The sequence below is a fragment of the Oryzias latipes genome, chromosome 20 (genome assembly GCF_053564925.1).
Source record: "Oryzias latipes strain Hd-rR chromosome 20, Olatipes_Hd-rR_3.1".
NCBI lineage: Eukaryota > Metazoa > Chordata > Actinopteri > Beloniformes > Adrianichthyidae > Oryzias > Oryzias latipes.
Genome location: NC_136256.1, coordinates 16660656 through 16674187, shown reverse-complemented (window position 1 = coordinate 16674187; position 13532 = coordinate 16660656). Strand labels below are relative to the sequence as shown.

Here is a 13532-nt window from a genome sequence, read left to right as displayed (position 1 = left end):
TTAACTGTAGGACTAAATAGTGTTTTGCAGTCACTCTTCACTCAGAAATGCAATACATTTTTCAAATTCTGAGAAATACAATCATTTTATTAAATTTTAACCACAATCTGATATATTTTAGTAGTGTAAGCAGCTCCACATTTAATTGTTTGGAAATTGAGCACATAATTAAAATGCGACTCTGATCATTTTTTGACTTATTTTTAAAGTGTTTCCAATGGTCCTTTAATTATGATTATGACGTTTTTAAGCCTAAATTAAAAAAAAATGTGTTGTTATCCAGGACAGATTCTGCAGAGCGTTAGGAGTTCATCAGAAATTTGGGCCGGACTACTGGCGTGCAGTAAGCCTTCCCTCATTTCCCATCATCCTTTTGTTTACACTCGCTCCCACTAGTTTACAGCCCCTTACAACCCTACATAACATTAACAAAAATGGTGTGCAATATTGGATCTATCCACCCGTACAGTTTTGAGTCAGATGCCCGCTTGATCGTGGAAAATGAAGATGTAGATTAAATGGATCCTTTTTATCTGCAAGTGGATGCATCGGAATGAAGTAGAGCAGGAAGCGTCTTGTTTACCAATTGTGGCACCTGAGTCACTGCTACCAGTTTTTTCCATTTTTTGTCTGCACATGATTCACAACGATTTGAATAGAAATACTCAGAAATGCAATTTAAATTTACTTTTTTTTTCATTGGAATGGGTCTTCAGAACTGTCATGCTGTGATGAAGCTTTCATTAAATCGAAATAATGCACAGGTAATTCAATTCTCACTGCTGTAGAAAGAGTTAACGTCTTTGTTCATTGTCTATTGTTTGTGCGTCTGATCTTAAACACAGGAACCCCGAAAAACTAATAATTCTCAGTTTTCCGATTATTGTGAACGCATCACAGATGTTTACGTTTAACCAGAATCCAATTCTACGATTGGTCCGTTCTGAGTCAACGCGGGAAATTTCTTCTACCGACTTCAATGTGGTTATTTATTTTTCTTGATCAAGTTTGTAAACTTCGAGGCTTACTTTGATTCTTACTAAACCAACAAAGATAAAAAAAAAATGTTTTATTACCCAAATGTCCTCCAGAGACACACAGGATGCTTTTCTACTGTTTGGTAAGTTACAAATGTCATTTATTTTGATTTATAGTGACACATCGAAAAAAAAAACTAATCCTTGTTTGTCTTAATGGTTGATCGACGTATTAAAATAGCGGAGTATCTACATTTTTTGAATATGTTTTTCTAGGTTAGCCGCTACCAGAGGTATTCAAGTCCATCGCAAAGAGCTCGTGAAAGTCAATGTTAAGCGAACCTGGTAAGAATGTCTGAGTTATATAGGATATTTTTGTTAATATAAAATAATATAAAAATGGTGTATAGTGTGAAATTAAAATGTCATAATTTTTATTTATCCCTAATATTGAAAATAATATGTAGGCCTAAACGAAATTGGGTTTAATTGTATTTTAAATGAAAATGTTGGCTGTTGTATTTTTTAATGCTCTGACTGTGTTACTAAAAAATGCACCAGGATTACATCCATGTAATGACATGTAAAAAAAATATGCATTTTTATCTTTTTTTACGGCATTATGTTTAAAATCTAAATTCATTAATACCACAGCATTGTCAAATATGAAACAAAAATAAATTAAAAAATGGAGGCATGACCAGCCTTTTTTTTAATACTTTTAAAAAATAGGAAAGTTTCAGCTTATTTAAATTTGTTATACCAGTCTTACAATTAATGAAGCTAAATGTATGAACATATTAAAGAGAATATGTGATAACACATTTAGGAGTAAATTTTTGTTTGTTAACCGTTTACAGTGGGGCCATTTTGGACTACATCACTGCACAGGTTCCTCCACCACAGCCCAACCAGCCGAGGCCTCGCTTTTCTCTCTACCTGTCTTCCCAGCTACAGTATGGAGTGGTTGTGGTCTACTACAAGCAATGTGGCTTCCTGCTTGGTAAGACAAAGGAGAAACCTTTAGAAAATAAAAATGAAAAATCAGAGTTTAGGACAGCTCGCCTTCCCAAACGTGAAAAGCATTTGTCAGTCACTGATTATGCAAACAGTTCTGCCATGATTTGAAGTGAACCTATGATGAACAGCTCAGACCTCTGATGTTTTTAAATTGGTTTCAAAGAAATAGACGAAGACATTTATGCTGTAGCAGAAATCAGGCAGGGCGGATGGGTGTAATATTTCATAAATTGATTGCTGGATAATATAAAAGAAATATGAAACCAAATCAAACCAGCAGCTTTTCCTGTTGCACTTTTTTCAAGGTTGACCCACATGACTCAAGGATTTTCTTCTCTCAGTTTGTAGAAATGTTAAAAATGAAGCCCTGCTCTCAGATGAGATCTTGTTTTTCAGCTGAAATATTGTAATTTAGGAGCCAGCATGGAACTGATGAAAGCCATGTAATCAAATACAGTTCTGCTGTTGTGTCTAGAGCCATCCAGGTTCAAATTACACGCCAGCCCTGAGAGCGCGTCCAACAGATTTGCAATCATCTGATTTGATGAAAACAACACAATGCAGGGCCGGGTGATCAGGAATGGAGGATGACTAGCTAGCAGTCCATATTCCTTTCCTTTCATTGATCAGTAGGAATAGAAAATGTATTATTGTCAACATCTGCTGCATTTCTGATACACCTACCATTACGGTAATAACATTTTATTCATTTATTCTGCATTTGTGACAGGGATTTAGGCCCTTTTTCCAGTTTTTGTCTGTCATTGACTTTGTCATATTTCTGCAAAGACTACTGCTTTCCTTTTTTTTTTTTAACCTTTCAGAGGAAATTCAGCAAACCATCCACCGCCTGCTGCGCTGTAAAAGACACGTGCGCATCGACATGGAAGAGCCCGAAAGGTGTTGACGCAATAATCCAGACAGACAGACACTGGGTGATAATGCAACAAGCGACTTTTATGTAGACTGTGAAGTAGGAGCTACACTGTGGAGACACTGGATTTATTTGTGAGCTTCAGGGAAAATATTTATGAGATTGAATGTTTGAATGGAATAAAGATGAGGCAGTGAAAAGCAGAGGATGGTTTATCGAGTGTGCGACAGACAAATGAAGCTCATCTGAATGGCTTTTATGAATGTTTGATGAGCGGTTATTGAACAGGAGCAAAGTATGTGTCCATTTCTGGGGTGTTGTATCATTTCACTATTTTCTCCAGATGTGCATTATTTAATTTTATGATGAGTGAGCCTCTTAGCGCATTACAAGTGGTGCAAAATTGCGATGAAAGCCATCCTAAAGCTGCATTTCATTGAGGAATAACACAGGTTATTTTGCAGGATGCTGATGGATGTTCCTGACAGTCTGGAGATGCTGGTGGAGACGGATGGAGCTCAGGACCCCTTCTTCGGTGTCTTGGAATCTTATCATATCCCCAGTCCAAATGAAATATACCAGGTACAACATACACTATAAATGTGGCCGCATTAATATAAATATGACAGAATTTTATTGGAGGTTTAAAAGAGAAGCGTCCTGATCGAAGAGGTCTCTTTAAAGATCCACTCGGATGAAAACCATGTCTTTGGTGTTTTTACCATGTTCTGGTGGTATTTTTGTCATGATGGATGACATTTAAAAATAAAATGAGGCTTAAAATTGCATTTCTGGGTATTTCCTTATTCAAATCGTTGTGAATCAGAGCAGACAAAAAAAATGTAGTTGGAAAAAGATTGTATTTGTGACACAGAAGCAACAACGGCAGGCCACCAGCTCCCTGCTCCGCTCCATTCTGATCCTCCCACTTGCAGACCATTAGATCCATGCACATCTTTCTCGTCTGAGCTGGTATCTGTCTCAAAAACTACAATATTGCTCACTTTTATTTATTTTATTTATTTATTTTTGCGCTGGTAATGTTAGGTTGAGGGTGTGAGGGGCTGTAAGCTACCAGGACAGAGTGTAAACAAATGGACGATGGGAAGTGAGGGCGGGCTTACTCCGCGTCAGTAGGCCTCCCCACAACTCCGAGATTAATTTCTAGTGACTTTTCTTTAAAAAAACAAAATAAATCAAAGGCTGATCGGAGTGGGACTTGAATAACGTTGCATATTGTGGAGCGGTTCTGAAGTGTTTGAGAGACAATGAGTGAGATTTATCAAACGCTGAGATGAGGTGAATCTTCCTGTCCCTTAAACTTTTCTGGACTGGTATTGGCCAACACCAGCTTTCTTAGAGATACATTTCCTCAGCCGCTACTTCTCTGGATTTCAAGAGACATGCGAAGAGGAGGAGGTGTCGTCACTGTAGTATTCATGAGTGAAGAAGGCAGCGTAGAGAACAGAAGAAGTGGATCCTCTGTTCCCTGTAAAATCCATGTTTGCTCTCCTGTTGATAGATTTGATAAATCCTGTTGGGGATTTTTTTTATCTGGATGCACTGGAACCATTGACTGTATCTGGGAACTGGACTGAGTGATCCCCTCCCGTCTTGCGTTCCAAACAGGAAGTACCCGTAGACTTCTACTGAGAAATGAGCAGCTGTTACTCAGCCAGAATAACAATTCGCTCTGATACAGTTTTTTAACATGTTCTTTTTTTCATGATATTTTTTCTGTAGTACACGTTATTCAAGTTATAAACCGACCAATCAGATGCCTCAATTGAACGTTCAAAACATAGACAGATTCTCCTGAGCGTGCTTTGAAGTGGTAGGGGTGTGGACGTCCAACAAGCTCAGTCCTGATTGGCGAGAATGGTTGCCATAGAAACATTAACCATCGGACCAATCACTGCTTACTGACGATTTCTGGTTCCAACAAGGTTTGCATTGCGAAAAAATGGCAGCTGAATTGGTTGGAGCCAGAAGGAGGCCGTTTTCTACGGGTGACACTCACTCAGTTGTAGTGTAAGACTAAAACCAGCCTGTGTGTCTCTTTTCAACACAATGATTGTAGTGTTTTTTGTTTTTCTAGGCTGATTTTGTGATTGCAGACAGAGATGTGCAGGACTCCTTGAAGCGCAGCCGTAACTCAGCACCTAATAATGGTGAGATTCACGCTGCACTGTCACTGTTAACAGCGGAAAAAGCCTCTGTTTAAGATTAAAAGAGCAAAAGTCACAAACAATCAGCTCCTATTAAATCTTTTGAGAGCTATTTGTTTGTCTCACAGAGTGGAAACACACTTAACTTATTCTTACGTAGTTTATTGATTTTTTTATTGAATTTCAGGTTTATGAACTCAACATCAGACACATTAAATCTTGAATATATAATTATAAAATCCGTTTATTGCTTCGGCATTTAGAATTCCTTTGGATCTGCTATGCTCAGTGACAATACGATTCTGAAAGTTGTGGCTGCTTTCTGCTGCTGTTAAAGTCTGCTCATCCTTGTAGACCCTCAAGCTGGATTTGTTCTGCTGTGTTAACCCAGGCTTCAGCTCACCTCCAGCTGCCATCACCCTGACGGAGAAGGAGCCGTTTGTCATCAACACTGCTGAGGTAAACTCCCTGTCAGAGTCCAGGTTCTGCAGAAAACATTCGTCGTCATCATTTTAAGGCGGGCCAATGTCCGGGTGCATCACTGCGTCAAATGGACCGCAGCACACCGGCTTAACGTCTTTGTCTGAAGCTTGGTTAGCTTCTGTTTCACACTGTGTTTGTGGTGAAGATCAAGGCTTTTTAATTTTTAATTTTAAATCGTTTGTCTTTCTGGGCTGTACAATGGTGTAGTGGTTAGCACTCTTGCCTCACAGGTAGATGGCCCTGGTTTGAATCTCCACCTGGGTCTGTTCTATGTGAAGTCTGCATGTTTTCCATGTGCATGTGTGGGTTTCCTCTGTGCATTCCAGCTTGCTCCCACAGTCCAAAAACATGCCGGATAGGTCAACTGGCGATTCCAAATAGTCCCTAGGTGTAAATGCGAGTTTGTGTGTGGTTGTGTGGCCCTGCGATGGACTGACCACCTGTCCTTCGCTCAACAGCTGGGATAGGCTCCAGCAACCGTGTGACTCTGAAAGGGATTCAGCAGATTTATAAAATAGATGGATAAATGACATTCCTTGTTCTCCTGGAAAGCCAAGTAAGAACACACTAACAGGAAAATCTGTTTGCTGCCTTTTGCACAGTTTTACAGTTTCCCATCATGTAAGACTAACATCCATGCATCTTTACACTCTTTAAAATAAATTTAAAGACTTTCCGCACGAGCACAGTTTGACTATAAAGTCAATTTTCAATCCTTTCCATTTGCAAGAAATGGTAATAAAAGCAGCAGCTTTTAATTTTAGCAACGGTGAAGTTAAAACACTCATAAATGGAGAAGCCTTTGATTGAATGTGAAAGAAATTGATCTTATTTGTTATCATTGTTTAAATGTGTTTTTGAATGTTAACTCAAACTGGCTGTTTTTACCTTTTCGGCAACAGTTTTTCTGTGTTTTATTGCCTGCTTCTTACCCCAATCTAGGATGAGGGGGTTCTACGACCCACTGTCCTTAGCAGATAAGGAAGGTTTTCTGTCTGAACTGAAAACATACCCCAAAGGTTCATTGTACGACACCCCTAATGAACTTTTTAACTTTGTGTCTCTGCTTCTAAGTCGTAACGTAAAAATGTAGGGTGATGTTGAAAACTAAAATCCACTTTTGGACCTTTTTTTGTGTTTCACATTTATCTGTTTTGTTTATTTCTGTGCTTGAAATATGTATTTGATCAAGTTTGGACCCCTGAACATGTATAGTCTGAAGAGCATGAGGGGTCCACATGTTCTACGCAGACATTACGGTCAGGAAATGGAGCATTGCCGCTGTGTTTCCCCCACAGTAACAATGAGGCTCTCCTGGAAGCGGGACTGCGTTTTGTTTTGATGGCGTCTCTCTGAATCACATCAACCTGACCTGCATTGTTTGTGTTTCTCCTGTCGGCTCGTCCGCTGGGATTACGTTTGGTTTGCAGTCGATAGCCCTTCAGTCATTATTCCAAACACAAAAACTGACCAAAAATGTGTTAATCTGAGATAGATACCTCACAGCATCAGTGTCTAACAGCTTCTTTTGGAACTGCTAGTATTTTGAGGGGGACGACCTCCCTGAAGCCACTGCCAAAGACATCGAGCTGCTGATGGAACAGCCAGACCTGTTCTGGAAAGGTGAGTTTTTCTGGGTTTTACTGAAATGTGAATATAGATGCTAGAACTTCTTGTTGTTGATATAAGGCAAATCTTTATTTGTTTTTTGGCACAGCTGGAGTGTGGGGGGAAAAAAAAGCAATTTGAAGTGAATGTGTTGTAAAAGAGAAGGTTTATGTTCTGGAAAATGTTCCATCTCAGGGGGGTGGATGCAGGATTTAGAATAGTCTGTCCTACTTTAGGAGTTGATTGTCTTATAGGACAAAAAAGGGCAAATTATGAACAGTTAGACCTTTTGAATTTAGGATCAAAATGAAAAATAAACTTTAAACTAATGTCTCCAATTGAAGTTCTTTGTTTCACTGTAGTGCAGGGATCTGCATCATGTGGCTCCGGAGCCCCATGCAGCTCTTTTACCTCTTCAGTGAAGCTCTTTGGATTTGAAAAAAACATGCAACAACAAAAAATAAGGATAAATAATAGGTTAGGGTTTGTTTTAGTTTTGGGTCTTTTCTTTTTGTGAATTAAGTTTTGTCATTTATGTTTAGATTTTTAACATGTAAGATAAAAGAATTATGGTAAATTTTTTATCCTACTGTCCATACATACATAATGTTAGAAAATGCCATGTTTGATTTGGATTTTTCCATTTTATTATTCAAGTAAATCTGCTGCAGCAGGAGGATCGTGTTTGACACAGGATGTATTTTATTTTGAAGGAACTTGGATGGGCTGCTGATAGAAGTGAAAGAAGTTCAAGTTGCCATTTTTAGAAAACCTTGTTATTATTTAATTATTGTAAAGATTCTAAAGCTACTTTTCTAAATAAGAAATCTTAATGACAGCAAAAAGATAAATAAAGCTTATTTATCTAAACATAAAGTGGGACTTTGTGGCTCTCGTTGGGTTTTGGTCAGTGAGAAACTGGATCAAATGGCTCTTCTAGTTTTAGCGGTTGCAGACTCTTGTTCCAGTGTAATTTATTGGCAAAAATATGGACAAAATCCCCATGAAATCTGTGGAATAATTTTGTCAAATTAAATTGCTTTAAATAATACATTTTTGTTCTAATTTATTTGATCTTGTTCAGTCAAAAGCTTTCCAAATTTCATTTTATGGTCTTGAAAGAAAGTCAAAATGTTCGGAAAAACCTCTCTGCGGCTCCTTATTATTTTTTATTTCTGTTGTGAATATTTGTTCAACAGAAGCCGAGCGGCAGCAGACGGAGGACCTGGTCAAAGACCAGGGAACCGTTTCCTCTATTGATCAGTGAGTTTCTGTTTTTCTGCTCCTTCCATGGGGGTGCCAGTCTTCCTTCTCAGTAGGACCAGCTTCGTCTCTTCTAGTTAGGAGCAGACATCTCCACAAACCGAATGCATGGTGCTGCTTTCAGGCTGAAGGAGACCACACTGGGAGGGGAGCAGGACAGTGTGTGGCTGCCGGACGAGGATGCTGACCGACCGGTGGGGCTTCTTGCAGCAGCTGCTGCTCTCGAGATGACGCCTCAACACGTTGCCATGCCAACTCCGTCCAGAAGAGCATCCGAGAGCTTAGGAGATGAACCAGCAGGAATTTTGGATGCAGAGGTGAGCAGTGACTGAAGCTGGCGAGCCACAAACTTTAAGCAGCAGGTTGCATTTTATTTAAAAGCAAGCAGACAGTTAAAGTCACAAAGAAGCCTTTTTTTTGGATTTCTGATGAAATATATTATTTGTTGTTTTTTTGGCGCGCTGCTCTCAGATGGCTGTTCCTCCTCGTCGGCAGCGTGAACGCAGAAGACAGCTGGTTTTTGCAGACGTACAGGTCCAGCTATCCCACAGTGCCATGCAGGAGCAGATTGGAAACCCACAGACCGGGACACTGAATCTGGTAGATGAAACCTGCATCACTTCAGGATATGCATGTTTGAGAAGACACCATATGTTCAATTAAACAAAGTATCTCAGATTTTAAATAAAGTTTGTTTTAGATATCAGTATAAAATGTTTAGTATTTCAAAAATTCATATACAAACATGTTTTCCTCCATTGCATGTTCAGCACTTGCATGCCCAATTTCCTGGGATCTGTAGTTCACTGAATTTTCAATCTCTTTGTTTTAAAATCAGCTTCTTGCCAATAAAGGGTCGATTCACCAGGACGCCGGTTAATTAAACTGCAGCTCACTGGCTATCCATAAACCCAGTGGATAGGAGTTTATTGATTTTATTTCCCTTCTTCTTCTTCTTAATCTCCTGTTCTTTCCGTTAAGCTTCTACTTCTTCGTTTCAAAGGGTTTTCTATCAATGCTATCAAAGTGATCTCTGTTCCGTCAGGCTGAGGTGATTCTGGGCTCTGTGATCAACTGTGACACTCCTGCTCAGCTCTTTGTCGCCCCCTGTGGAGGTTGGTAGCAAGTGTTGGAATTTAAAAAAAAAACTAAACATAAAAGATTGTTTATTTAAGAAGTAAATTCTGGTCTGTGTTATACATTTGCTGTTGAAGAAACCCTCCAAATGCTCTTCTTGTTAGTAATTTTCCAGCTTGAATGGTCGGATTCATCCTAAACGGCATGCTTTCTCACTGTGGTCTCTGACCACAGCTCTGGTACAAACTATAACCATAGCAGCCTTTCATATGTTCCATGTTTGACTCCTTCAAAGCTCTTCTCCACCCTGACCTCCTGTCGCTATGGAAACAGCAGGCCTCACTCTCCGTCCTGCCGGGAGAAAGGCAGAGTGGGGAGGAGGAGGCCATGGAAATACTCAGGGCGGAAAGGAAGAGAAGGCACTCTTACATGAAGGAGGTGAGAGGGTGGTCACAGCAGGAATCGATAACCACGATTGATTATGTCCTCCACTTTGATAAAAATGTTATCTTACAGGAAAAGGATGCCATTTTTTTTAAAACCTGTTGTTTTTTTGTTACACCTTTCTTCTCTCAGCTGTCTGGTGTGTCAGGAATCCAACTTTCAGACGCCTCATGTGAGTTTGCTGCAGGTTTTTTTTCACAATTTTAGATTAAAAAAAATATTTATTTCACTGTTTTTTGTGTGGAAAAGCTGTGTCAGATGTGATCCACGACCTGTCCAAAGAAAATAGATCTTCAAGCGATGTGCTGACTCCTGCCAGCAGATGGTGAGTGATGGAGGAACTGAAGTCCAGCAGGAGCCAGAGGAAACATGAAAGCATTCCCTTTGTGTGCTGCTGTTTCTGTGCAGGTCTCTGCAGGAGGAGCTCCAGCTACCTATGGAGCCCATCATGGAGGAAAACATTAAGATGCCAGAGGTTCCTGATGACATTGAAGACGGAAACATGTCGAGGTACTCAGCGCAGAACATGGACGGGCCCAACGCACACATGCACACACGAACAGACGTTCCTGCAAGATATTTGCATTGCTTTATTTAACCTATAAATGCTTGATTTGAAAACCTATTGCCATAATGTTTATCCTTTCTGACTAGTAATGGTTTCATGAGACTATTTCTGCGTTGCACTTTACTTTAAAAGTAGATGGATTTGATCAATTTAAATTAAAAAGCACAACTGAGGAATGGGATGAGCTCCAGGCTCTTCCCCCATAAAAACAAACATACAGGAATTGTCCTATCAAACACTTTTCTTGGATAGATTTTGCCATTTTTATCAGCAGTCATCGTGCCTTTATATTAGATCTTTAATCAGTTTGGATTAACTTCCCACGCTGTTCCTATTTCTTCTCGATTCCAGCTGGATCTACTCCACCATTCAGGGACTCGGACAGGTTACTTTTGACTCACTGCTGCCCCCAGAGGCCGACCGGTTCATTGCAGCTCAGACTCTCAACAAACTGCTGGGTCAGAAACCCCTTTTTCTTTTATCAGTCACACTTTTATCTTAAATTGTATCTTCTTGAGCCTAAAAAAGGTTTAACCTCAAACACTTTTTAACTAAAAATACATCATGACTGTCCAAGGATAAATAAAACCCATACAGCAATCAACTTGTTTTATCTCACAAATAAAATTAAAAAAAAGGTTTCTCATTTAGCATATTACCTCACTGAAAAGTAATATTATCCTAAAACTATGTCTCCTTAAGGACAGCAGTGAATATATTTCTAGATTAATTTTTGGATTTCCTTTGACGAATAATTAATATTGTCTTTATTGCAATTGAAGGATATTAGCATCTTTCTACTGCAGTGGGGTGTTGTTTGATCATGATTTGTGTTCAGGTTGCATTTGTGGACGTTGGTGCTAACATGGAGCCTTTTCTCCCTCCAGAGCTGCTGTCAGACCAACAGGTGACTGCGTCTCAGTCTGAGCCCTATGCCGACATCGTCATCAACCAGGCTGAGCTCAGGACGTCTGCCTGAAAGTCCCGCCCCCGCCAATTCTCATTTATCCGTTCCTGAATTTGCAAGCGATATTGGAGCTGTTTTCATGCACATTTTTCTAACTGTTCCGAAAAGTTTGTTAAAGTTTGTTAAACTGATTGAGTTTAGATACTTTTTTAATCCAAACATTTTCTTCAAATGTGCTGTTTGTGTTTTATATGTTGTAAAATGAATTTTAAAACTGGAAAATTGCAGACTTACATTCAGAGCGTGGGGTTTCCCAGTTTTCTTATGTTTAATGTTTAGACATGAATTAAATATTGATGAAACACCGTGGAAATGTGGGAGTGTGACCTCATGTGATGCTAGACTGTGGCTTATATGGGCAGGAAAAAGTCCTGGATCATAAGCGGCTGTTGTTGCTTATGGTGCAGAGAAGTGTGCATAAATGAAAGGTGACAGGCGCAGGTTTATCTTCCTGCGTCTGACAGGAACAGATTGCATGTTGCTGGCAGGAATCTCCCATCTGACCTTACGCCTCAGCAACTCTGCGTATTTGAGGTGTTTTTGCTCGTTAAATGCACCGGCCGCTGGTGTTTGTTTGTGTGGGAGACGGAGATCTATACAACACCCGGATGTGACCGAGAGGACTGAGCTGCAGAAACATCCATCACATCCTGGAATGGTACTCGTTTATGTTGCAGGGATGTGCCAGAAACGAAATAAGTCAAGACAGGGAGACCTGAAAATAAAGTCAACATGCAGAGCATCTACACTGGTAGAAGCATCAATAAGATAAGACATAACAATATTATTTCCATATATGGTGCAGCTTTAACCCTGTAAAGTCCACGAAATCAAAGAATTGACAGAATCTTTTTTGTTTGTAATTTTTTTCATTGACAACATTTTGCTATCATTTTTTTAAGTGATTCAAATTGTATCAATTATGAAATGTTGGGTGATTTAGTAAGTTTCTGTCCACAACAATGTTGGTTTAAGATGCAAAAATATTGACATGAGTATTCAGAGATTTACCCACTTTCTCCAATTTGATAGACATTTTTGACATGGTGCAAATGTATGATAAAGAATTATCAACAAATGTTCCGTTCTTTCAATACAGCAAGTGGTAATTTTAAAAACAACAACACTAGATGAGTTCTTTCCACCATAAAGTTTTGAAAATTAACAAACCCCTTTTTTACACCAAAAGGGTTTTTGAGATTTTATACAGGCAGCCAATTGTAAATAGCCCTTCTACTGCCTCTAGTGGAATGATGATGCATTACATGGTAGAAAACCCAGATTTACAAAGGGGTTTTTAAGGAAACTTTGGATCATGCTAATCTAATGAGACAGGGGTCTCAGAATATGATACAGATGCCTTTGGATTAAAATATGTCTGTCAATTCTGTAAATTAGATAAGGATGCCAGAGTGAAATCAAAGAAACCTTATTATGACGTCTTCCCGGTAAGATGCAGTGTTGGCACATGGAAAACTGTATGTCTCCACACTTCCTCCAGCAGATACCATCACAACCCCAACAAGGGTGACCACCACCCACACTGTTCCCTAAATGTGAAAATGACTTCACTGTGTTTACAGAGCAGGTTGCTGAGAAGGCCGGGTCACTGGTGGGTTAGACAGGAGGGACAGGAAAGATCTGCTAAGCCAAACTAAAGCAAAGACATAAAATGGAAGGAACTGTCATTTGTAGAAATAAAACTGAATTGTTACTAAAGTAACATGATACCCAGTAACAGATATGGGATGGAAAATCATGCTGCAATGCATCTTTTTAATTTAATAATGTGACACAAATGTGAAAGCCTCATAAATCAAAGTTCAGCCCAACAGGAATGAGCAGATGAGTGTCAGAGTATCACCTCTGCTGTTCAACTTGAGGTCAACTTGACATTTCCCATGAATCACTAATCAAGTGAAATCATTTAGTTAATAGCGGTTTCTTTATAAGCTTAAAGTCCTTCAAAGCACATATTTACTGGATGCCCGACCGCACAGGCAGCATCCGTCCATCAGGCCTGACAGTCTAATAAAGCTAACGTGTAAGCGCCACATTGCACACATTCACACCGGCTGCTTAT

At 39.4% G+C, this 13532-nt stretch overlaps 1 protein-coding gene across 1 annotated transcript; it reads left to right on the top strand.

The window, feature by feature from the left end:
* Positions 1-930: 930 nt before the first annotated feature.
* rec8b (REC8 meiotic recombination protein b) lies at positions 931-11762 on the top strand. Its single transcript, XM_004081216.5, has 18 exons — positions 931-1120; positions 1254-1322; positions 1838-1980; positions 2822-2897; positions 3336-3453; positions 4970-5042; positions 5431-5498; positions 7064-7145; positions 8330-8393; positions 8518-8710; positions 8865-8993; positions 9439-9508; positions 9766-9908; positions 10047-10086; positions 10164-10239; positions 10323-10424; positions 10834-10940; positions 11370-11762. The coding sequence occupies exons 1-18, from the start codon at positions 1065-1067 to the stop codon at positions 11459-11461; spliced, it is 1701 nt and encodes a 566-aa protein (XP_004081264.1). The 5' UTR covers positions 931-1064; the 3' UTR covers positions 11462-11762.
* The last annotated feature ends 1770 nt before the right edge of the window (positions 11763-13532 follow it).